This window comes from Lepidothrix coronata, unplaced genomic scaffold, assembly GCF_001604755.1.
Source record: "Lepidothrix coronata isolate B3197 unplaced genomic scaffold, Lepidothrix_coronata-1.0 Scaffold24, whole genome shotgun sequence".
NCBI lineage: Eukaryota > Metazoa > Chordata > Aves > Passeriformes > Pipridae > Lepidothrix > Lepidothrix coronata.
In genome coordinates, this window is record NW_016690204.1 from 6,630,518 (window position 1) to 6,657,177 (window position 26,660).

Consider the following 26,660-nt stretch of genomic DNA (forward strand, 5'->3'; position numbering starts at 1 on the left):
CTCCCCGCAGGGCAGCGCTAAGAGTCCCGGGATCACCGAGGGAATAACCCCCGAGCCCCCCGGCAGTTACTCCCCACCAGCCCCCATGAAAGATTTCACACCGGCCTTACGGAAGAGGGTTTCATGTTTTAGTATTTTTTTTTTCCTAGAATTACTTCCAATGATTTACAGAGCACTTATACAATTAAACAATGAAAGCATAAAATCGAGAAAAAAACAATTCAGAAAGGCACACGATACAATCAGGTTTTGTCACACAAATAACAGTGTCCACAGTACTCTTGTCTCACTCTCAGTTTATTACAAACAATGTAAAAAAAATCAGCACTGCAGCGGGTGGTGTTTCAAGCACCGAGAGCTCGTTTGTCTGCATCCTGTACTCAATGCACTGCAGCCCAGCCTGTGAGGAGCAGTCACTTCCCAAGATCCCCAAGCCATGACTGAAGCACAAGGTGTTGGTTTCATAGTTGTTGTGCTTTCTGTGAAGGGACACAGCATCCATGTCGTGTATGGGTAACACTGAACTTTGGTTCAACACCTTTTACACATACACAATATCTGCTCAATGACTACATTCAAACTACTGAGGTCATTCTTAAAGCTCTTCTAATTATATAAGGTCAGCCAGGAACAGAGAAAAATACTCTTGAGAGGAGGGAGAAACCAGTTATGGGAGGGGAAAAAAAAAAAGAAACCTAGCTTCAGCTATTTTGAATGAGTGACTGAGAACAGCTTAGTTGGGGGGGGGAAGGAACTCAGCAAACACACAAAGAAAGCTGAAAGCAGTTTATCTGCAGAGAAGCCAAAACACAACAGAAGCTCCAGTTACTGTAAAGCCCAAAGGCTCTTCAGTCAGGAGTCACCTCAGCCCCTGAATGGTTTTCCATGTCCTACGCTCTGCAGGAAAGGCAATGGGAAGCACCATCCACCTTGCAGCTGAGGTAGAGGCTCCTGCCCACGTCCCAGGGCTGAAAACATGTCCCAGCACCACATAGCTCCAAACTGCTTGTCTACATTGCAAGTTATTGGCCATTTTTGTTACTGTAGTGATGCCATGAGCTAATGACGATACAGAAAACCGCAAACAAGCAGCGAGCGACACAAATACCAACTGAGTAAACTTTTAGCTACATGTGCTCAAGCTTTTGCTAACTGGCAAATCATTGTTTGTTTGTACAAAAATCTCAATCCTGAGAGGCTACATGCAGAAAACAGCTTCGTGTAAAGTTCTCTTTATTACAGGCAACATTAGTCCATACAATAATACACAATACTGACATACAAGTGTAATCTTTCAAAATCATCATTTAAACAGCAAAGACCAAGAAACAGAATTTTAACTACTTCATTTTCAAAAATTAATACTTTTTTCCTCCCAAGATCCTTTTTCAGTAAATTATATTGAAACATACAAATAGAGAAAAAATACCCATTCAACATATATTGTAGTTAAATGGTTATTTTGTTTAAAATCTTTAATAAGAAAATCCTTTTTAGCAACCTACATATAGATAAGTAGCAAACTTTGTTTTAAACAAATCCTCTCCATTAAAAGATCTGAAGAATTTTCATCCATCATTTTCTTAGCTCATAACACTCTGTTTTGCAATACCTTGATACCTTGAAGTTTTTCAACTGAAGGTCTGAGACTAGGGGGCTTCCTAGATATTATAACCACTCTTCCCCCCTTCTATTTCCTAACTTTCTGTCCAACAGAAGGTGAGTAAGCACATAATACTTCAGATTTTTTTTAATCACCACTCTGTTTCATGAGAGCATAGACAGGTCTGCTCAATCCCCCTAAATCTACTATACTTTGCTGTTCAGGAGGAACAATATATGCCAATAAAAGCAGAAAACCTGCAGCTTTTCTGTCACATGCTTTTGATTATTGTCAAATTTTCTGGTTTATGCTTCCAGCTGATAACATGTATGTGTCATCTCTGTATTAGTTTAAATCTTTAAACAAAAAACTATATTTTCCAAAATCATTATCACTGGGAGCAATCAAGTGGTCTTTTCTTGCTTTGCTGAGCTTCATTCTTAAAACTTGTCTTCGTTCTTCCCACTCACGGAGTTCAGCATTTCCATGGGCAAATTTACAGTTGTTTCCTTCAGTGCAAGTACCAGCCATATATCTGTTAAAACAGATTTTAAATAGTGTTTTCATAGAATTATCATGATCACTATTTTGTCTAGATTTTCTTCAGATCATGTTTTTCAAATACACATATTAAGGACAAAAAAAAACTTGGAAGAGTATTTACTTTTAAAGTGATACAAACTCTGTTTACATTTGATTGTATTTTACAGAGGACAAGACATAGCTCTTTTCTTTCTGTTCTTCATGTTCCTACTTTACTGAGTCATTTAATGCTTGAAACTTTCAAATTCATATTAATGAATATCTTATCATTTAACTCACTAAGCTAAAGAACTACTATTGATAAAAAATCCAACTAATTAATCCTTGTTAATTAAATGTGATTTTAGAATACTCAGTACAATTTGGCATGCCAGTTTGTATTCACTTTACACTGCATATTCGAGGTCTGCTATGTTCAAAACATCAAATACATTTAGAATATTACTTAAAAATTGAGCAAAGGGGAGTGTGAGCTTCCATGCAAAGACTGCAAATGAAAAATAACTGTGCAATTTCTCAACATCTCTAAGGCACTCAAAACTGAATAACAATTCAGCAAACTCAACCTTTAACTCCAGAATGCCAAAGATTTTTGCCTTCCAAAAAGATTCCAACGGTGGAAAGAATTTTCAACAGATTTACAAAAAAGTCTTCTGCAGGCAGGTAAACAGCTGCATTTAAGAATTAAAGGGAGCAGCAAAACACACAACCAACGCTGGGGAAAACCAACAGGTCTTAGAAGTTCTCTTCAACACATTCATAAATGATTTCTAATAACAAATACTCGATTTTAACAAATTCGGTTTGATGCCAACATTTCTACTTGCCTTAGAGCTCCAGTGTCACTGCCCAGCAAGGCACTGTTCCTGTGCTCTACAGGTAATTAATATGCAGCTGCCTAAGTAAACTTGTAATAATACCAATAATATTCATTTCACACAGCTGCCATGAACTTGCAACTCCACAATTAGGCACCTTGTCACTCCCTGAGTTCTCAAGTACATTAAAATACTGTTAATTACTTAATCTCTTGTTGAAAGATGTATGCAAAGCAACAAATACTAGAAACTTTGTCAAAACCAGTAACTGCCTTAATTATTTAAACTGTCATTTGTCATCATTTTTGCCATCTTAAAAACCACATACCTATCACAAATGCTAAAATATCCAGTTGGAAAGCGATACTGCCAGCAGTTTTGATCATCCTCAGTGTGGAAAACCTTCTCTTTATGCTTTTCAGAAGAAATGTGACCCTGCCATTGCTTCTCACTATTACAGTTCTTCCCACACATCCAACAATGAAAATCCACCTGTTTTACAAGGAATTTGAAAATAGAACGTTGAGAATTCAATGATTTAAGCACAGAAATGCTCCTAATACATTTTGAATGCTCTATCTTGGTCTGCAAATTGTTGTTTACCTAAAGAGATATAGTTATTTAAACAGTCACCTGAAGTTTATGAGCTCCACTGGCTTTAGAAGAACTGCCTCACAGTGTCAGTGAGTGTTTGCATTTAGTGTAGCTAGCAATGGACTAGGGAAGCACCAAGAAAATGAGGGCAACAACATTAAGTTACTGACTGGGGCGAAAAAAAACAAACAAAAATACCCCAAAAAAACCCACATGCTTGGATTTAGGATTATAGCTTTGATTACTTACCGTGACTTCAGCATAGTCAGTTGGCATGTGAATTTGCTTCCCATTTTCTTTGTTTGCCTGAGCAGCTGTATCATCTCCTTTTTCTGGTTTTTGACTTTTTAGCCATATGTCATACAACTGCTCCAAGTCTTGAACTAATGAGAGCAGAAGCTAAAATAAGTAATTAGCAATTAAGGCAGGAGTTTGAGAACACTAGATAAATGACTGAGTTTGCAAAGCTTAATTCAGTCCCCACCTATCGTAAGAAGAAAAAAAGGAAGGAAACAAATGTAGACAGTTACACAGTTTAGAGATTAAGAGCCAAGAGCAACAGGAGTCTCTGGCTACTCACCAAGACCCTGCTCTGCCTACAGGGAGGAAAGCAAGACCTGTTTCTGAACAAGGACCCAGGGCACAGATAACAACTGTGCCACTGTGTATCAATACCTGAATTTCAAAGTGCTAATATAACATGTGCTACAGTTTTTGGTAAATTTAGTCTGCTTTCTTGCAGAATAGGATCTCATCATTTATGTCATTTTTACTTCCGATTTTTAATGATTTCTCCCAGTCACGCTAATGGGATAACAAGTCTGCAACAGAAAGGGAATGATAATTCCCAGTAAATACATCTGGGGGGGCTGTTCCACAAAGAGCTTTCCCCACTGTTTTCAACAAAATCCATGTGTGCACACATGGCAATATAAAGTACAAACCCCAAACAATATTGCTGCAAGGATCAATACACTATTCTAAGACACCTAAAAAAGTGATAGAAACTATTGTTAAAAAATCAAGCAACATCAAGCAACAAATATACAATACAGCTATTTTTATTTAATACTGATTTTGAATACCCAGTCTGGGTTTATTAAAATTAAAAGGGCACTTGCAAGGTTTACTACAAGAGACAGTGAAAGAAAGTAGATTAAAAAATAATTGAAATACAAGAATGAAAAGCAGAGCAGTTAGATTTACATGTTAGAATGGACTCTTCTACTTACTGCTGTTCTCCTTCATATAGGTCCACATCTCTCTCTCCTCAGGACTGTGAGCAAATGAGCAGTTTCCATCATACTGACATTTCTTGCCTGAAGCAATATGATTGCACAACTGGAACATGAATTAAAAAAAAAAAATCCTTATGAATATAAAGTAAAATGGATGCTAGTAGAATTTTTTTTTCAGCCTTGGCTAGTGTTTCCCCTTCCAGTCAGACATTTATGTCACACGAAAAATAAAATCATATTTATTTTATAAAAAAGTCATTTCTTGGAATTAGAAAAAACAAACTGCTGGAAACAAGCATTATGACTGCTTTTTGCCTCCTATCACATTACCAGACCACAGAGATATATAAATTACTTCAGAATTATTTACTTCCTCTCATGAGAAAGGGCTTCAGTAGTAACATGTGAGATCAGGGTTTTCTGAGGCTGAACTTAGAAACACTATGTACATATTCCCACCAACTCCCACGGGAATTCCTGCAGAACTGATGAAACCAGCCCCATTACTCTGTTTTCTTAACCAAAACATTAGTTCTAGGTTAACATACATCAAATTGCAGAGGCACTTGTTTCTTTGCAGGAAGAGGACGGATGGTCATCCACTTCTTCCGTTCATTAGACATTACGAGCACCACACGGCGATCTTTGGTCCACCTGAAAACCAGACACATTCAGGGAAAGAAAATACAGTTAAAAAAAGCCCCACACTGTGTGCAGAGAAGCAGAACCGGGAGAGCTCAGAAAGGTTCTTTACAAAGCTTTCACTGTGTATTTGAGATTTAACTAAGTTCTACTGAAACTTGGCTGAAACGGATCATTCAAAAATAAAACCAAAACCCAAACACAAAACACTTTTGTAGCCACCAAAGTGTTTCTCAGTACCAATTACTGACATGCCACAAAGAGATGACTGTTCTACTTCAATATATTTTGGTTTTTTAATTCCTTGTATGACTCTAAGAAGCAAAAACGTTTCCCCAAAGAGGTTTTAAACGGCTGAAAAATCAGAAGTTTCACTGTTTGATTTTACTTACGGGTGTCTGGCCTTTGCACTACAATATTTTTTGTTTCTGTCTGGCTCATTAACTTGACCGTTTCTCCAGCACTGACCACAAACAAACTTCATCTTCAAATTAAGTGATCCATATTTCATTTGGTTCCCAAGAATCTTAAGCCAAAAAAAGAACAACAACAGTAAAAGGTATTTTGCATCTGCAAAGAAATCCATACATAATTATGAATTACCCCCTACAGCACAAGTTTACAACACATGTTGGGAAGCAGGTATTACTGCATGCCTTGTCATTTCAAACTAGACATTTCTTAACATATGCAATTTTTATTTAACTTATTTCTGAGTTAGGTATATGTACCCTGAAGTTGTGGTAATACACACAAACTACACACATAAAAGTCCTCCATATGAAAAAGATAATTGCCCTATGGCAGTTGACTTTGCAATTATATTTATGTTTCACGTTCCACCTACGACAGAATAAGTAAAGCAAAAAAGGAATTGCATAGCAGCAAAGCAGGCATTTTAGTCTAAGTGAAGCAAGTTGAAGAAAGTCTACACTGAAAGACATTATCTGGAAGTCATTAAAAAAAAGTAATGTCTAAAATAAGCTCCATACATTAAAAAAGAATTATCACCAGAGTCACAGCAGAACCAGTTGAATGGAAAAATGAAAATACCTGTGATCCATGTGCACTAGCTTCCATGTTCTGCCAGTATTTCTTTGATTCCTGAACAATAGTATCATGTGAAATACCTGTAAAGGAAGGGGGAAAACTGCTTGAGTACTTGTGACTGTTGTAGCATTACAGACACGCTCAAACTGGAATGCAACTGCAGCCTCAAAGCTTTTATCTGTTTTGATATATTGTATAAATATATACACACTCGTGTATGTGTGTATATCATGGATATACATTTACATCCATACACACAAATATATATACTTCAGGATATCACGAGGGCCTCCAAAACAGAAATATTGTATGTATCATCACACAGAGAAGCAGACAAGTTTTTTAAATTACAGACTGCTCACATAAGTTGAGGTGCATCTTTGAGTAGTCGTTTAAACATAACATACCAAACCTGTCGTGACCATGTAATTATAAAAACTGCATTGTATTATGGACCACAGAAAAACTCTCCAAAACCCAAGCTGATAGACACCAGATTGCTCCTGCCTGCTTCCTGCCCTGATCCCAAGCTGCTGATTTCACAGGGAGTCGAGACAAGGAAGGAGTGGCAAGACAATAAAGAGTAAAGCAAAACATACCTGTCTCCTTTTGCATTATCCAGACTTTAAGCTCCACCAGACTGTGAGCATAAAAGCATTTATCCTCTCGCAAGCAGCCATAATGCACCTCGTGTCTGCACAGGTCAAGCTGACATCGGAGTTGGAAAGGGCGGATTTTGGAATATTTCACCATAGTTTCTCGCAAACTGTGGACAAGGCACCTGTTTGGAAAACAGCCAGTTTTAGATATTTCTTAAAATGACCATCCCTCATGACAGATTATTCAAATGTCTTTTAAACGCTTTTTATTTGAAAGGGGAAAGTCAAAACAGCTTCCAGGAGGAGGTCACATCTCAGGGTCATTTCTAGGCCGAGTAAGCAAACATCATGGAACAGCTCCTGTGAAATCCAGAGGTCCCTCTTCTGCAAAGCATTACTGAATTCAATCCAACTGCATCACTGGTTTCCCAGAGGGAAGGCATATCTTGTCCACTTTGAAGTACATATCCTGATGTAATTACTAACATAATACTTATTCTTTTGTAGAACACCATTAAAGACAGAGGTGATGCACTGCAGTAACAGCCCAGCTCTTGGAGCTGCAATATAGGGAACTGGAGTGCAAACAAAGCAATTCAAATGCTCCCACTTATGTATCCTTCATATAAAAATGTAAGTCTCTTAATTCTCCAAAATTTACTTAATACTATTACAACAATAAGAACTTTGTTAACTTAAATTATTCTTTAAAGACACTTTCTTCACACTGTTTTTTTAATCAACAGAGTTAATAAGGATTGTGGTCTATTTCATTCATTGCAATCAAGGTAAATCTGTTCTTAACTGAGTTAAAACCGCAGCAAAATAAGCAAAGTAGATCAAAGAAAGAGAAAACTTATAAATTCCTATATTAATTTAACATCATACATCTACTTACATCAGTGCAGCTCACCAGCTATTAAACTGACACCAAAACCCATAAGATTCAAAGACAAGGGTGGGCCCCTCATGAATCACTGATAAAGAAACAGTTCACTTTAGTTTAGTTACATGAGTCAACCCTTGTTTTGTAAGTCTGTCTTGCCTATGCTGCCAAGCATTACAGGCAGTTAGCAGAGAAGTCAATCAACAGATAGGAAATGAAAGTCAGTATTCAAAACTGCCCTAAACCCCGTGCTTTTAATTTGAAACTTATAGAGATGGTATTTCAGACATACTTGTTATCTTCAAAGTCATGCATAGCAGGGTGAGAACAAGAAGATGAGTTATCCTTGTTCCTTTTGCTTATTATTCTGGGTTTGTGATCAAAACATTTCTGGAATACAAAAAAAATAATTATACAGTATGTATTGCATACATTTCAAAATATACCTTACCTCAAAGATTTTAACAGATACTTCATCTAGTCTCTAATGTAAAGCCAGTCAGGTTATTACTGAACATCCATTTCAAAACTTACAAAACAGGCATGAACCAAAGCATTTCTTTCCGGGTAATTTTAGCATCTATTGTAATTTTTATTGTGTTATTAGAAATCAAGCAGCACCTCACAAAGAAACATAAATAATCCGTGATGTTCCTGAAGAAGCCGGGACACAGTCAAGCTGATCTTTGCACTTCCTCCAAAAAGAGCCTCTCTGCTGAAGGCTCCTTTGCGCTCCAGCGTCCACACGTCGATCTCCTCCTGGCAATAGGCAAACGTGCAGTGACCTGGATACCTGCACTCCTCCTCAGCAGCAACATCTGAAATGCCAACATCAACTGTGACACTGCTTTTGTAAAGACTTTTATTGGAAATTCATCTTGAAGCTTCCACCATCTCTGTTTCAAATGTTTTTAATGAAGAAGTCCCAGTTTTAAATGGGTCACAAGACCTGATGCTGAATGACTTGCTGAAAACGTAAAACCTCCCATCAACTATCCTGTACCAGTCTAAGGCAACAATACAGAAAATCCAGAATGCCCTGTGCTTAAACTAAGCTGTTCATTAATCCACAAGTCATCTTGCTTACATCATAAGTAGAGGTTCATACTGCAAAAGTCTAAGAGAAAAGGCTTTTTTGTCGCTCTTTTTAAGAGTAATCGCCCGGCACTTGAAAGTAAAATTATTCACTATGAAGAACAACACAGGAGTACAGTGCATGTTCTCTAAATAACCACATTAACAGCCAAAATAGGGCTCTCCTTTGATATCATAAACAACCCCGAACTTCCTTCTCCACCTCCCACGAGCAAGAATAAAACTTCATTCTATACCTCACTATGGAGAAGCTGAACTACATTACTTTGAGTGGAGGCATTAACATTTTCCTCTCTGTAACACATACCTTTACATATATGATATGGTCCCACATACTGTGTCTTTGTTGGCCTTGGACGTATTTTTTTCCATGATTTATCTTCCGAGTTTTTTATTCTGCCAATTAAAATATCCTTCTTACATTTATGTTCTAAATTGGGATGGTAAGCGTAATCCAATAATTTAGGACCTGAAACAATCACAGAAAATTGCTTGTATTTGCATAAATTGCAGCAAATGGTAACATTTCCATACACACACTGGCACAGAAGCCCAAAAGCAAAGTACATGAACACACTGAACAGAACTCCTACTTGCACCAGCAGCTCTGAAGAACCAAAAGTCATTACCCATCATGTTGAGCAGAACAGAAAAAAACCCGAATACTTACAAAACGACCAGTCTCAGCAAGAAAAAAGTCACAAGTTATTCTATATTTGGGGAGGGATGCTGTGTTACAACCTGAAGATTACTTTGAGACAGCAAATTGCTGCATTTTTTTCCAATTCCAAAGTATACATTCCCATAACACCAGTTTAAAACTTAAATTGCTTACTTATAATAAGTCAATGCAGATGAATTCCAATGATCAGCAAATGGCTCTCTTAACCTTCAACTTTTATTTTATTAGAACAGGGACTATGTTTAGAGACAAAACACACTCTGTAAGAAGTACACACATGCCAAAAAGATAAATGCCAATCCCAGAACTCTGTGATTTTGGAAACAAAAATAAGCCTAGCTTTAAACTCTGTCTTTAGGACGATGCCAAATGAAGACATCAGGGAGAGAGTCTGAAGATGAGCAATGCTCAGTGAATTTTGCTGTTTATGAGACTGAAAAAACCAGAGTATGACCCAGTTTCTCTGACAAGATGATGATGGAACAGTACAATTTCAAAAGGTAGTAAAAGCAGGAGACACTTAAAGGCTTTGATAGAGATGGAAAGAAACAGAGGAAGTAGATATGTTGACACAAAAAGTGAAGCTAGGAACATGCTAAGTATTTTCACAAATATTTTATAGCTCCTGCTTTTATAAGAATGTGTCCTATGGTTTTTCAAACATCACTTCATGGATTTTTCTTGTAAAAATAATTTTAAACTAATACAGAAGTTCTTAAAGGTACAATAATCATCCCCTAAATGTCTCGATGCAATTCTTTATTAGTGTATCAATATCAATTATGCCTATAAACACAATGCTTATATTTAAGATTAGTCTTAATAAAAGCTATTGCTTTTAAAATATAGCTCTGTATAACAGCAACAGCTCAGGCCTAAAAGATTAGTTGTATTAAAGACCAATACTGGTTAAGCTCCTTTGAGTCAATACAGTGGAGTTAATTATTACAAAGGTTTGGAAGCCTCACGATTATCATTTAGAATTAGTCTGAAAGAACGATAAAACAGATGGGATGTGAAGGTTACCAGGTACTTTGAACTGCAGTTCAATTCCCCATTGCCAAACAGAGAGAGTATTGCAAGTTTTGAGCAAAGGTGTCACTCTTCACAGTACCCTGGGGTTTGGGAGGAAAGCGGATACAGGATGAGAATGACCTCACACACAGGCTGGGGAGAGCGTGTGGGGATGTGGGGTGGGTTTAGGAATCAAGAATCTATCAGGACAAGAAAGAAAGACAAGAAGAAAGAAGATAAAAGTGGTTGAAATATTTTAGCAGTCACAAGACAGTGCTACATCTGCAAAGAACGAGTCAGGATTAACATGGTTTAGAAGCCAACGGTGGTTTATTATGAACATTTCAGCTTTTTAATTTTAAAGAAATCAAACCAATCGAGTCCAAAAGCCCCTTACCTTTTTTGACAAAACATAACTGGCAGGCCTGTCTTAGCTCATGTGTGCCTTCCAATGGGTTTCTTCCCCCAAGTGCTGAAGATACAGGTATATTAGCAGTTGTACTGCTAAAAACATTTGAAAAGTCATTTCTAGTTTGGCCTGCAAGTCCCATGTAATTTTCGGACCCAAACAAACTATTAGGACCATTTATCTGTTGAAAGAAAGTATATTTTACTTGATCCAAATAATTTATTTATCTACAATTCAAATTTAACCTACTAAAATTATTCTTCAAAGCATAAAAAGACTACCACAAAAAAATCGTAACAGAAACTTAAAGACACGTCTAAGAAGGGACATGGAAATTTTACAGAGGCTGTTTACACAGCACAGACTAAGCATAAAACAATACCCAAGCAGGTACAGGGAGAACAGCCCTTGTCAGGCTAATTATTACCCCATCCTGGCTCATAGGGGTGTCACCCTTCCCCATGTAATCAGTGCCAGGAGCACAACTGAAAATACACAGCACGACCAGAATACAGAGAGCAGAGAGATTTCCAGACACAAGGTGCTATCTGCTCTGTTCCTGTACTAGGACAGCTCTTCAGGATTCCTACTATTTGGCACTCAGATCATAAGAGATTTTAGACTGGTTATTTTACAACTCAACAGTATTTTACAGCAACTTCCTCAGAAGGGAAAAGTGGCTGTGACAGTATTCAAAATTTGCATATATAAAACAACCTCTGTACATTTTTTCTTGTGTTCAGTTACTGCTGCTGTGAGGTCCAGTGCTACTGTTCTCCAAGCCAGAATCCTATTTTAACACTAAAAGTGCCTTTTTATTAAAAATAGAAACTTCAACTGTAAAAATTCAGATCTATGCAAAGCCTCCAAGGTGTTAACATTTGAACTGATGTGAAAGAAAACATGAAAAATACGTACAAACAATGGGGAATTATTGCTGCTAAGTGTTGGTGTTCCATCTCTAGAAGCTGAACTTGAGATGTCTAGAGGAAAATCAAGAAGTTTTAATTATACCAGTTCCCCTGAACATCCCATGCAAAAAATTATTTATCATTCCTGAGAAGCATCAAAGGTTTTTTGACAAACACCAAAGCTGGGGTTTTTTTGCTATGATAAGTTTTTTTCAATTATGTAAAAGTTCCTTGTAAACATCTGGGCTGAAAAATTACTATCAGCAGTAGCTCTGCAGGCAGATGCTGAAGCAATATAAAGATACTTGTGCAGTACAAAAAGGGTAGTGAGATAAGCAATACCTGATATAAAAGAATGAGGTGAAAGAGGGTTAAGAGGATTCTTCTATTTTAAGTTTTATTTTGTAACTCTGGCTTCTTTCTAAAGAAAACATGATCCTGTAACACTGGTAATTAGAGACAAAACTCTATTTTATCTTTTCTAGTTCACTGACTATTTATATCTTATTTCACATACCTGATTTCACTACATAATTATAGTCCTTATGGTTTGAATCTGGTATCTTTTCAGAGTACATAGCTGCATTACCCTTTTTGTAACTCTTGTTTATTGCCAAATCATGACAAAAGGTTTAAGCTGCAAGAACATCTTTGTTTAAAAAAAAAATGTTTGAAAGAATACTCTTTCTTCTTTAAACTCATTCACCTGAAACAAATAAAGTTCCACAACAGATATAGAAAAACTGAACAGAGGGAGCTTGGACCGTGCTTACACAGACCCCAAGGAAACAAAAGTTTTATTTATAAATTCTGGTGTACAACCAACACTCAAAAACTGTTAGCAGAGATGAAATGTTATGTTAAGTGTTAAATACTACTGAATAGTTGTGAAAACTCATTTGTTAAAAAGAAAAGCCAGTTGGCTTGTGCACAACTCTCATCATAAAAGGTTAAATATTAAGGCTTGTTTCTTACCTCTTTTTGGGTCACTGATTGAAAAGGTGCTTAAAGGTGAACAAAAGTTTTCCAGCGAAGAAGCCAAAGGCTGTGAAAAGATTTCTGAAAGAGAAGGTGAAGGAACAAATCCTGCACTAACTGGCAGCGTCCCCAGCAAAGAGGCAGAGAAAGGAACACTAGGAGCTACACTCCCTGCAGGAATAGGTCCTCTGGCTCCTGTAGTTTGCTGGAAAAAAAATAAATTTAAGAAGTGTGTTCACACCCAGCAAAAAACCTCTCAAGAACACAAATCTGCCACAGTATTTCTTTTAGTAAGGTTTTTGCAAAATTTTTATAAACCTACTGAAAAACATCAATGAAAGGCACACTACAGTACTGCAAGAGCTACCCAACAGAGTACCCAAACCCTAAACAATGCCCTAGTGTAAGGCATTATCCATGGATCAATCACTTCAAAGGTTTAGTTACCAAACCTTTACTAACTTACTAACAGATTTGGATTTTTTTATCCATCAGATCAGAGTTGAATTTCCAAATTACATTAAAAACACAAAGTGAAGACTAGGAAGAGACAGAAATCAACATTATTTTTTTCTAACTAAAGAGAACATAATTCAAACTGTAGTACAGCAAAGAGTCAAGAGTTAGCTTTGAAATAAATCCCCAGATACAATCCAATGGTAACACGTTCTGCAAAGGCCAGGTCATCATCTTTCCCCCATGAAAAATAATTTATCCTTCTGTACACCCTTAGGAAGGACATGCCAAGTGGGGAAGTTTCCCCTCCCTTCCTCCTGCCATCCCTGGAGGTTGACCAAGTAGGTCTGCACAGAGTCTGGCCCATGTGAAACTCCCTCTGTTCCCCAACTTATCAGTCTACAACTCCCTCAAGATTCCAAACTCCACAAGCCTGCAGTTTGTCTTGGAAGACTGCATTTCCTCCTGGATTTCACTATGGCAAACTTCCTAGGATGTGCTAAAAACAATTACTTTCTACGTTTTCAAAATACTTTCTGAAACACAAAGTGCATAAACCGGAAAATGAGAAGCCCGAGCATTTTTGATTTCAAGATTTACAACCCTATATCCACAGGTGACCGAGGAATTAAAATCACAACTAATTAAAGAACTGAATATGCCACAGCCTCGTTAAACACAATTTATAACATTTAACAGCAATACTAGTGCAATGCAAAATAAATACTCCAAATGACTGGCAGGGCCACAGCAGGGAGCCAGTAACCTGCTAAGAAGTTCAGACATCTCTGCTCAACTATCAGAGCTCTCATTTTGACTGACAATTGAGGAACACTGTTCTGTTCTAGGGCTGGATTGATGGTGTAATTAGGAACAACATTTCGTATAACTAAATTTCTTTAATATCTCTTCTAAAAATATATAAAAGTCTCATGATGGCCTATTTCTGTTTAGCCAGGAGGTGGAATCTGGACAGAGCTCTGATTGCAGAGATACCAGTGAGAGCCCCAGAAGGCCACAGCCCAAGTACTTCTGTCCTGCAAAGCTATTTGCTTCTGTTTAACTATAGTTTCTACAGCTACAGGGTGAGCACTCCAACACACTCTTAATGTTCTAAGTGGGGTTATTTGCACAAAAACACCCAAAAACCCCACACAGACTTCAAATGTTCAATTCACTTTTCACAGTACTTCCTCTAAGTAGTATTGGTAGTAGCTAATAGTATTTCTGCAGTAGTACTAGTCCTGATATCTTTACAGCCACATTTACAAGAATCTGCATCTGAAAAATAAAAAAATCAACCTATGTACAAATACAGCTCCATGTAACCAGGAAAGGTAACACACACTTCACCACTTGCCCACTTGATAAAAATACAAGATCCCAGTCATAGAAGAAAACAGACAAAAAAAAGTCTTACCATTACACTTTCATCTGGATCAGGCACAGAATCAAGTAATTCATCAAGTTCTTCCCCAATAATTATATCTCCATCTCCACAATCTAAACATGCTTCTGGCATAGGGAAAGAAACATTCCCTCCATTTGCCAACACTGCAGAAGGCAAAGGGACCTTTTCCATTTGAAGAGGCATAACAGCAGATAGAGATGGTACAGGAACTGGTGACACTTTAGACACTTCAGAAACAAAGTTTGATGAAGAAGCAGCAGAAACCATCTCTTGCTTCTGGTCAGATAAATCTGAAACAGGTAAGATGGGAACAACTGGAACCTTTGTTCAAAGATGTGAAAAGATCTTTCATAACTTTTACCCTGACAGTGTGGAGGGTGAGGGAGTGAAGAAATGTGAAGAAGGAAAACTACATTAAATGTTTTTAGCTGCCATCAGCTTCCAGTTCATGTGCACCTATGTCTCAGTGTTTATCTATCACTCAAACTAAGAAAAACAGGAAAGGTTACAGATCTGATACTTTACTACATCTGTGGCATATTCTCCCCTCCCTGTTCTTCCAAGTTAAAAAGAACAGTATGGAAATGATCACTACAGGAGCAGCTACAATCATATTAAGTTGAGGAGACCAAAAGGAAATTTGCTCAGCCACTTAAATATACAGTTTTAGAGATAAGCAGATCAGACTTTTTACCACAGAACTCTCAAATGACAAGATGAATTTTCTTCAGACGTTTCCTAACAAATACAATGAGATATGTATGGCACATTTAGCTTCCTAGCATTGGTAGTGTAACACCAGACTCACCTAACTCAATATCTTCTACAGAAGAATTCTGTAAGCAAGAAAAAAAAACAAACACCTCTCAGCACTTTGCACAAAAGCCATTTAAACTTTTCAAATACATATTTACATATTTACAATGAAGAAAATAAGGTCTAAAATGCAGGTTTCATAAAATCTGAAATTTATGAACTCTAATGCAACTTAAGGGTCAAATAACGTTTCAGATAAAGCAGCCATTTGCAGACTGAAATCCACTCACAGTATCACTAAAAATTTGCAGCCAACCAACAAAAGTAAGAATGATACTTCAGGGAATGAAAGAGTCTAAATGGTATCTTAAATGAGCTGTTCCTACGTCTCCTCATTCATTTACAGCTAAATTGTCTATATCCCTGTGAAAGAAGTCTGTAAGACAAAAATTAACTCCTCTTCATTCCTGCCATTCAGACACATTACAAGGAGCAAGACAAATGCAAGTTTAGCTGCTAATGAAGGTCAAATTTGGACAAATCCATATAGTAAAAGGGATTTTATCCCAGCAACCTTCATTTTGATAATTGTCAATAAGTAAAATAAGAAATAAGCATATCAACTATGCTCTTGCCTCAAGACATTAAAAGTAAATATATGCATTGCACTGGATTTAATATTTTAGATAACATTGATTCTACAAAGATAACTTGAATGATAACATTATGTCCCAGTCTGCCATAATATACAGCAAAACTGAACACAAAGATCAACAGAACCCTAAAGACCAAGATAACAGCATCTCATATAAAATGTCAATAGCACCATTTTCCCTTTATCATGGTGAAATTATGAAACAATTATTCTCTGTAGTTTACAGGGACAGTTTCCCTGGACCATGTAAAACCTTACCTGAGTTGATAAATCATTAGAAACTGAATTTGAGGAGGGTGGCTGCAAAGAAAAGATACTTTCATTAAACACAACCGTGACATCAAGAGAGGGAAACCTTACTGTAAAATGTTAAAATCTTACCTTTGCTCTTACATATGCTTTCCTTATTTTTAACCCTAGTTTTTGAGCTAGTTCTTGGGTAAGCTTAATCACACTTTCATCCTAAAAGACATAAATAAAATTTCATCATTTACATGTCCTGTCATGTAGCCAGGACATCTGTTTACATCTCAGTCTATATTCTGCAAGATCTTGTATGCAGGGTGTCTCTTAATGCAGCTTTATTCTTTCACAAACACATGGGACTAAAACCTAAACATGAAAAATAAAGCTACCCTCAAGCAAAAGTTACTCCAACACTTGGAATTTAAAAAGAAAAGGACAGAAAATGAACAGTATCCTTTTTCCCTATTTATCGGAATTTAAAATAAAGATTTTTCCAAACCAGGAGAAATTCAGAGAAGTGTTTTGTTGGGGTTTTTTTGTGGGTGAGTATTTTTCTTTTTATTTGAGGAGGGTGTTTGTTCTTTGAGGGGATGGGGTTTTATTTTATCATTTTAACACAAATTGAGAGCCACATTCCTGATTAACATATTAACTACTACATGACACTGATGAATATTTAATGAGAACTCTGTATTTTGGGAGTAACTGCACCACACAACCAGAAAACCTGAGTTAAAAACATATTTCACTTTGTCCTATAGTCACAATAGCTATCCATTGAAATTATTTTAAGATTTAGTATTCAGATCATGTCCCACAGCTAGAAAAAGCTATTTATAAAACTTATATAAAGGCATATCAACCTTAAGCAAAAACATTCAGATCTGGAGGTGCAAAGTGAGGATCCAAAGTCCAAAGTTACACATTCAGATAAACTGCTTGTGTCTTTGGAAACAAAACTGAAACCTTCTCTATATCAAGAGGCAAACCTACGCTCCCCAGTTTGTCTGCTCATGTCACTGTCATTTTGATGTGGAAAGGTGAAAAAGCAGCAAGTCACTATTCTGTCCTGTGATCACTCTATTTTGAGCAAAGCATGCAAAGCTTCCAGCAGCATTTCAGTTCAAGTCAGGGATGCATTTCTGCAGTGAAACCTCTCCAGCAGCCCCACTCGCAGCATTTCGGGTTGCATCGTGAAGGGTCTGAGAGCCACATCACATTAGTTTTGGATGTCACTAAATTGAAAGTCCTGCAGGAATTGTCTTGATGCACCCCAACTCTTAAAAAAGAACAAACAAATGAACCAAAAAAACCCCAACCCAACCACACAAACAGGCACAGATATCAGACCTCACAGGACCAGGATTTCAGTCTACAGATCATCTCCTGTACCACACACTGCTGCTAACACAGCCCCAGCCCAAGAGCAGAGGTGCACAGCAAGGCATTCACATGGAGGACAAGAATGTTGCTAAAGGCTTGGAAAGCTGAAATGCAGTTATCAAAAGAATCAATATTGCACATTCTAATTATGGGGGGTTTCTCTTCACATCATAGAGAATTTTAAACGAAGAATTCAGTGGTTCTAGTGCTTGTTGCAAACATTCATGGCACCTGAGCCCCACTGCAAAGTGACTTATTTCTTTTGCTGAAAGTTAACACAACAGACTGAGCTTGGGGACTATCATCTCTGCTCTCAGTTTTCACTTCCACAAGAAAAACTGCTTAAAAAAATAAAAAATATTTCACTCCATTAAAAAACCCCAAACCAACAGAAAGAACTTCAGTGGTCTTGATATATTATCTGTTTCAAGAATATCTGTTTCAAATGATGTAATATCTGTTTCAAACCTTTAAAAATAATCATCAATATATAATTTACCCACCTGTGGCACAGCAAGAGAACATTTTGCTACAGCATCATAAGCCTTCTTATACCTTCCCAGCTCATTCAAAGCTTTTGCTTTCCTATAGAGAGCTCTGAAATTGTTTTCATTCAATCTTAATGCTATCTCACAGTCTTCTAGAACTTTTTCATGCAATCCCTAGGAGAAGGAAAAAGAAAAAAAACCATCACTAATCAGAACTATTATCATTGAAATAATGAATTTAACCTGTATTAGATGAAGGTATTGAAATTCTGTAAGACATTCACCAAGGCTGCATTTATGAGTTTTGCTCAGTCACCAACTTAGGCAACTAGAAACAGGCAGGGCCATCATTTATGTAAAATCCACCAGCAGTTACAAAGACAATTTAGCTTTTTCACAAGAGCCATCTTGTTCTGCAGAGAAAGCAGCAGACTCAGGTGCAATCAGCAGTATAAATAGATAAAAACACTGTTCCATCAAATTCCAGTATGACTCTTATGTTAATATTCTAGTATTAGTAACTAAAAATACCTCAATCATACTTCTAAAAAGAAGAATTTAAAGAATGTGCCAACGTGATGATTTGAAACGTGTCAATCTTCAAAGCACCACCAAGAGTTTTTCACTCTTTAAACTTTCTGGGTCTTCCCACTGCCAGTTTGGACAGGAGCTTACCATGTTTGAAAAACACGCTATCCTGTTCACGTGCAGCTTCTCTAAAACATCATCAGACACGTGGATTTCTTCAGAATTAGCATAATCAGCAATGTTTATAGCTTCTGTATAATGGCTCAGTGATCCCCTCCAATCACCCTCCCGATACACGTCATTTCCTTCATTAAAAAGGTTTCTAACGAGGTCTCGTATAAATAACTGGAACAAAGAAAAGGAACACTCGTCAACAGCAGTTTGTTGGTTTTCTTCCACGTTTCCAAATAAATTTTTAAATAGAAAAAATTACACTTGTAGCCTCACGGAATCAAAGTGAAACGCAAAACTTTTGTCCGTATTGGTATTTTATTTCTGACATTTCCCAAGACAATCTCAAAGATGTTTTTTTTAATATATATATATATATATGTTCCATACATTCTTTCAGCAAGCAGCAGCCATAGCAACTTGCAAAGCAGAAGGGCTGCTTTTGCACGGCAAAAGGATTTTTTAATCTAAAATGTGAACAACTGCATTTTTATCTAATATGTTCTCAAATTCAACGAAACCACCTACCATTGGATTAAGAACTAAGAGGATGAGTTTGAAAGTACAAGCCAAACTCATAAGACATACAGAAACAAAACATGTTCTGAAGGTGTATGTGAGTGAAGTCCTCTAATCTCACTTTTGCTGTGCTACTCTGAACTTTACTTAGAATAGCACATTGTTTTATTCAATTAATGTCCCAAATTTATTCCCAACACTAGGACAGAAAGACTTCATCTAAACTTCTGTATGAGTGAATTCATCACCCCCAAATATCTGAATACCTGTATCATAATCTTAGTAGTCTTCCAGTTCCCATATTAAGATTTTCTAAATTACCATTCATACTACATCACTAATTAAAGGATGACTAAAACCAAGAGTAACTATACTAAGATAGGTCCATGTTAAAAACCCTTCTGGCAATTAAAGTAATTTCATTACCTCATATTGTTCTTGCGTCCCTGGATAGGGCAAAGTAGATCTAGAAAAAAAACCACAAACTTTATTTATTATACATATTGCTTAAAAGACAATCCCGTTGGAGAATGCTGGGTCTCACTAAAAGCAGCCTCTCTTCCTCCAACAGGCAAATCTCTAAATTTTGCCCATAGCCTGCCCTGAACAAGGAAGGGAGCTGTGGATGAGTTCTGATTAAAAAACTGTGCTTTCTTATTACTAAAGACTCACTTTCTGTTAAAGTTACAAACTCAGTCTGAACTCTGCTGTTCAAAATGTATTAAGGCTCTGAATGATTTAAGAGTTTTAGACATCAGTGTTGTTTGATTAAAAACGATTTCCTTCCTCTCCTCCACTGTGCAGAATCAGATTATACATGAGGAGAACTGCAATCTTCTTGTAAGTATTATAAAATGACAAATTATCTGTCACAAGAACACATCAATTTTAATTAAGTCATACCAATGACACTACAGGAATTTTAAGAGATCTTTTGTATGACATGCAACAGAGACTTTCCCTAGCACAAAAAAGAGGTATTTATTTCTACCTTTTCAGGGAGAAAAATAGGAACCCTTTCCTTTTCCATATAGGTTAAGTGAGATTCTGTTTCTAAATAATTCTTAAATGCTCTGTTTTCTTTTTTTCTTTTCTTTTCCCTTCTTTCTCTAAGAATGCCTTATGTGAACAATGAACTAGTGTGAAATTTCACAATGATTTTAACATAATCAGGATCTACAAAAGAATTTGGCATTGACACAAATGAAAGTTAACTGCTAAGATGATTTTTCATTAGGTTATTTTTCAGCTCCAGAGAGTTGAAACACTTTAGGTAGTGGTTAGCAAACCCATCCCTTTCAGTAGCAACCTAGTCTTAGTGCAGCTATTCTTAAGTGGAAGGTGGATTTTCAGGCTAACAACATTTTCCACTCACAAAAAAAGATTAAAGGCTGATTTTTCTCAAAGACAGAAAAGGAATAACCTCCCACCTTCAATCTGCTGTGTTTAGGAACAAAGAGGGGTTCTGTCTTTTCTTTAAGACTGCTCCCCATTTAACATGTTAGTGTTTGCAATTATTCTGAGGAGAAACACAGGTCCTTCTCCTGTCTCTGCTGGTGCTACACTAAAAGGACCTTCCCAGAGCTTTCCATCTCATATATATGTATATAGAGGTGAATAAGCATACAAGAATAAAAACCACAAAACCATACTCTATAAACTGGAGTCCTTTCTTAATGTCCTGTTGTCTAGTGCTTCTCTCTTCCGACACATTGGACATGTTATCCTGAACATCCACTTTTCGGATATGCCACTCCTCAAAAAGGAAGAGAGATAAATGGCTGTTATAATATGTAACAGTTTGCACTTGGCCCAGAAGGATCCAATCTCACATCAACACTGAGTCCATCAGACAAAGATGACACTGCACCACCACAGCTGCAGAGAACACATCCAAGAAAACCCTGATGGACACTGAAGTGCCCCCGGCGATCCAGGGAGAAGCCCCAGGTCAGAACCAACAGTCTGGTCAGTGCCCAGTTACACAACATTCCTACAGAAAACCCTTCTTCCAGCTTCTAATTTATCTTTGGTTTCCACTTATCTACTCCAGATGAGGCAGAGGCATGTCAGTGAAGCTCCACCAGACAACAGGCACAGCTTGAATGCATTACTGCTCCACCCAGCTGGAGGTCCACGCTGGGCCCTCTTAACAGCTTCACAGTTCTTTTATTTGCTTGTTGAAGTAGAAATAAAAATAATCTCGAGATCCTGGTGTATTTATTAATAAAACCCAAACTGATGAGAAATCTACCAGTAAGTCTAATTCTAGAGCCTCTCATCATGACCCCACCACTGAAGTGTAATTAGAAGCAAACACTACTGCTTTAATAGTATTCACCAGCTGACCAAGGTGAAAGCATTGGACACTTTACCAGTAGCAAAACTACCTACTTCACTTGAAAAACTGAATTACTTCAATGTAATTCCACATCATCAGCTTGACATTTCAATTTAATTTGTCTGAAACAGTGATTTTTTTTTTCTTCGTGTCTTTAATTTGCTGGATTTACAAATATCCAAGTTAAACAAGCTAAAATGATCTGTACAACCCTCAGGATAAGGCTATTTGAAGTGTGTTGTCACAGGATGTGAGCTGTGTAGTTAGCTATTAGTCCTCTAAATTAACAACTGACAATGTAATACCTTGCCACTCAATCTGGACAAGTATTAAGAGCAGCTTTACTCATTTCAAGCAACCTCAAAACTCCACCCCAATTTGCGAAGAAATGAAAAAAGTCCAACACTGTAACAACTGCATTTATTTATCACCTCTAGCATAAACATTAAGGAATGACATATTGAACTTGAGAACATGCAGATCCAATTTCTCCACAACAATAAAGTTAATGGAAGTGTTACAAACTGGCACCCCATATAAAAGAATAGCGAGCAAGTGATGAACATATGTGAGTGCTGAAATTTATTATTCGAAGCAGTTTTCTATTTTTTTTCCTTCTCATTTGCATCCAAAAGATATTCAGGCAAAACTTATCTTTTCTTAAAATACTTTGACAGTCACATTGCCTCAATATTTGATGATTTTGCAGAAGACTTAAAATTGTTTAAGATAGCACCTGTGACAGTATCTCTTTCACCCAAATTATCCTTAGATCCTCTCAACCAGAAACACATTAGACTCAGTTATATACAAGGCAAATAACAATCATGTTTTGACTTTTAATGTCATCCATCCACTTTCCAAGATAAAAAACACCACCTACTTAGCAACAGCTCTCCTCCATTTGCAGGGACAGAACTTAAAACAAATAAACATATGTACTTACATACATTTAAACAGTCTAAATGCTGCTTTGTAGCTTGTAACTATTACCAGAAAAGCAAAACCTGTACTGTTACTTTACTCTTTGTGCAATTCCCTGAAAGGCACAAGCTAAAGGAAGAAAAAAATAGTATGTGAACTGAAGGAAAAAAAAAAAAAGAAAGCAGACTAATGTATCAGTAATTAAGGTCAGAGGCAGAACTGATTGTTGCATTAAATGCAGTATTTCTCCAACTGCCTATGTGGCCATGACAAGCTCCATCTACTAAACCTAGTAGAGATAAAAAAAAAAAAAAGAGCTGCCTAAATCCCAACATGTTAAAGAACAATTTATACTGTTTCATCTTTATCACAGGCTTCGACTCATCCTGTTTCACAGAAGCCAAGTGACAGAAAGTCCACTGCCAGGAGCCAATGACACCTTCTGTGACAGATGCTGGTCCAGCCACACAAACAGGGGATAGGAAGGAGGTTTGTGCCAGCTCAGGGGGACAGGAATCCCTCCACTTCTGTGACACAAAGCCACTTATGCCTCTCATCGGTTCTTTGCTTTCCTTCCAGCACAAGGCAAGACAGTTCCCTTGTGTTCTGTATTTTGGCACTTCTGAGGCATTCAAAATACATTTTAAAGAACATTCCCAATATTTAGCATGTGCCACGTGCCACGTTCAGGCACAAGGGCTTTGAATGCAACAATTGCCAGATTATCTTGCAAAGCCAGGATTGAATTTATTCACTTGTGTTCTACAGATCAAACAGAATGTAGAGAACTGAGTTTTTCTGTAGAAGGAATACAGGCCTTGGTTATTCTAAAAAGCAAGGTCACACTGTGTAAAGCTTGTCCAGAGAACAAGCATCTACAGTTTGCCATGCACACAAGTTCCCCCAGTTGAAAATTCAGTCCCAAAGGACAGAACTGGGCAGGACTGATCCTTTCTCCTGCTGCACACATTTAGCTGATCACTTATTTGGAGATAAATTGAGAACAGCAGAAAAATGCATAACATCATTCAGGGACCAGAACTACCACCCCTGGGAATTAATAACCTTCAGCTGACCAAATAACTCAGTTATTGTTTGTTATAGACATTCACAGCTCCAGCTATTAAAAATATTTCAAACAAGTATTCTCTGCACCTTAAATGCTAAAAACAACTGGAAGCCAGTGGTCCTCGCTGCATTTCCCTCTCCACAGAGCTAAAACTTCAAAAACAAGTGCAGTGTATAGATGTGTTCTTTTAAGATAGAGGAGAGTACCCTCTTGCCATGCATCACTGAGTTCACTATTAACACAATTACTGGGTTGCAGAAATCTCAAATTGGATCTTTGTACAGTACAAAGCACATTGAAATTTTTATCACGATTGCTGTTGATAGATCTCTATCAGCCTCAATGGTTCAGCTGAATTACGAACCCTGACAGGGGTGCAAGTCTAGTGGAAATCACTGCGAACAAAGAGACCTCTTTCTGTAACATCAGCCTTTCCTACAGAGTCAGAAGGTAACAAACCCAAAATATTAAATCCACTCAGTCAGAAATTATCTACACCATCCTACATCAAAACTTCAGAAAGAAGCTGTGAAAGCACAAGCCTGTGCATAAAATAAAACCACAAACAGTTCACCAATGTTTCCATATAGGAAAACTGCACTCCAGAGCAGAGAAGTTACACCCTGGGTCCCAGAATAAAGGGGACACTGCAAAGAGAAGAGTAAGATCGAAACAGAACAGCAGGAGTAAATACCTGACCAAAAGGCAGGCAGTATAAATCCCTTTCACCTCTAAGAAGTAAAAGCCTCTCTCTGCTGGTACCTCCTGCACCAGCAGCAGCAGCAATAAGCATAATGCATTCAGGCAGCTGGATCCAAAAGCTATTTACATGTAATTCCCACCCCAGGGGCACAGGAAAGCAGGCCTGTGCCTTGGCAGAGGCAAGTGGGAAGTGGCACAAATGCAGCTACACCCAAACTGCTTCCTAGATAGATGCCACTGAGACGAACATCTCCACTACCACCAGCTCCAACCCAGCCAAGAATCCACCTGCCCACCGAGCACCTGCCCATCACAGAATAAGCCTGACCAAAGCAGACTTGTCAAAGCCATTTTATTGCCCAGCCTAACCCTCTGACAGTTTGAACTCGTAATTACAGATAATAAACAACAGTGCAAACTAAAGCATGCCTTACAGAGATTGAAAACTGCTCACCAGACTTGGACTGGCACCAAAATAAGGAAGGCAAAATAGATACCTTAACGCAAAATCTTTATAGAAACAGCTTCCTCAGACAGCAAAAGCACAAAAGATTTTATGTTCATGTTCATGCATCACTGGGCTGTTATATAAGAGACTTCAAGCATGCAAGATGCTGGGGGAGAAACAGGAAAAACAGTACACAACACACGTTCCAACAGCTCTCAGTTAACTCCTCTGCTTCATCTAATACTTCTGCTCACAATCACAGAACTCTGTTATGTCAGCTCAAAAAGCCACTTAATAACACAGTTTTTATTTCTGAAAAGAGAAACGAACTTTTCTGTATTCTAAAGGAAATACCTGAATAAAATAGAACTGAATATATAGCAATGGTTTAACACCTATTCATTCCCCGCTCTTTATTTACCTTCAGTATTTAGTTGCATCTCCTCCCACTCGCTCCCTACCCACAAAATAATAAGATACTGTTCGAGGTTTGCTTTCAATTTTCACTGCTTTGCTACATTTTTTCTTAAATTCACGCAAGAAACAAGAGAGAACAAAGACGCTTTGTGAAGTCACTTCATTTCCCCAGCAGGAAAATTAAGGAGCAGGGCTGGAAGACTTCGGTTTACAGTTCCTTCAAATATTTTAATACAGAACAGACCCAAAAAACAAGCCGAAGAAGGAGCATCTTACCAACAAATCCAGATCCACCCCCAGGATTTACACCGAGATGACCTTTGCTAACCAACTCTGACGACCGCAATCGACAATATTTGAGTTTCGCTGCCTGTTTTGTTTCTGGGGCTGGTTTGGTTTGGCGTTTTTTTCCACTTCCTGCAATACAGTTCTGACTTTCCGCACCAGAACACCCCGGGCCGCCCGAGCACCCAGCGCGGGGCACGGCTGCCCCGGGCCGGGGGGGGACAGAAATCACCGCGCTGCTGCTTTAGCGCCCAAACCCCCACAGTGCCATCGCGGGGGGCCGCGGGCACGGGCCGGGCCCGGCCGCTGTCAGCGCTCGGCCCCGCCGGGGTTGGTTCCAGCCCCGGAGCAACAGGAGCGCTCCCGCCCCGCCGGTCCCGCTCCCCCCCGGGGCGCGGGGCCCGCCCGCCCCCCCCGGGGGGGGTCCCGCTCCCCCCCGGGGCGCGGGGCCCGCCCGCCGCCTTTGTTCGCCGCGGGGCCCTCCCGGGGCCCGCCCGGCCCGGGCCCCGCCCGGGGGGACACACGGCCCGACCCGCGGCCGCACCTCGGCGGGGCGCGGCGGCACCGCGGGGACGGGGCGGGCGGCAGCGGCTCCCCCCGCCCGGCGCGGGGCCGCGCGCTCGCCGGGGCGGAGGGTCCCGCGAGGGCAGCGGTGCCTGTACGTGAGGTGTGTGTCCGTGTGTCCCCCCGCCCGTACCTGCTGTGAGGCCGCGGCAGCGCAGCGGGAGGCGGGGCGGGCGGGGCGGGCGGGGCGGTCGCGACAGCGGCGGCGGCGGGAACGGCGAGAGCGGCGGGAGCG

The 26,660-nt window shown here is 38.6% G+C and overlaps 1 protein-coding gene across 3 annotated transcripts; it reads right to left on the minus strand.

Annotated features, from left to right (window-relative positions):
- Window positions 1-106: 106 nt before the first annotated feature.
- Window positions 107-26,604, minus strand: ZC3H7A (zinc finger CCCH-type containing 7A). Of its 3 annotated transcripts, none has more exons than XM_017809049.1 (23): window positions 26,559-26,604; window positions 21,328-21,431; window positions 20,102-20,141; window positions 19,133-19,330; window positions 18,473-18,631; window positions 16,722-16,802; window positions 16,599-16,640; window positions 15,738-15,765; window positions 14,939-15,219; window positions 13,060-13,267; window positions 12,092-12,156; window positions 11,162-11,354; window positions 9,376-9,537; window positions 8,595-8,791; window positions 8,266-8,363; window positions 7,088-7,269; window positions 6,492-6,568; window positions 5,831-5,964; window positions 5,345-5,450; window positions 4,791-4,899; window positions 3,808-3,941; window positions 3,293-3,456; window positions 107-2,138 (listed from the first exon to the last, which is right to left on the minus strand). In XM_017809049.1, the coding sequence occupies exons 2-23, from the start codon at window positions 21,393-21,395 to the stop codon at window positions 1,949-1,951; spliced, it is 2,916 nt and encodes a 971-aa protein (XP_017664538.1). In that variant the 5' UTR covers window positions 21,396-21,431; window positions 26,559-26,604; the 3' UTR covers window positions 107-1,948. The 3 variants fall into 3 exon arrangements, 2 of the variants coding, with proteins under 2 accessions (XP_017664538.1, XP_017664537.1); XM_017809048.1 differs by lacking the exon at window positions 26,559-26,604 and adding an exon at window positions 25,853-26,087; XR_001873848.1 differs by lacking the exon at window positions 26,559-26,604 and adding an exon at window positions 25,853-26,094 and having other exon boundaries at window positions 1,819-2,138; window positions 3,808-3,957.
- Window positions 26,605-26,660: the final 56 nt, after the last annotated feature.

Bases quoted from the DNA above. Each gene is read 5' to 3' on its own strand.
- ZC3H7A (XM_017809049.1), bottom strand. From the start codon at position 21,395: ATGTCCAATGTGTCGGAAGAGAGAAGCACTAGACAACAGGACATTAAG. The intron at 20,142-21,327 runs GTATGGTTTTGT...TTTTTTTTCTAG, and splicing joins AAAGGACTCCAGTTTATAGA to ATCTACTTTGCCCTATCCAG. The intron at 11,355-12,091 runs GTACGTATTTTT...TTCTTTCAACAG, and splicing joins GCAATAATTCCCCATTGTTT to ATAAATGGTCCTAATAGTTT.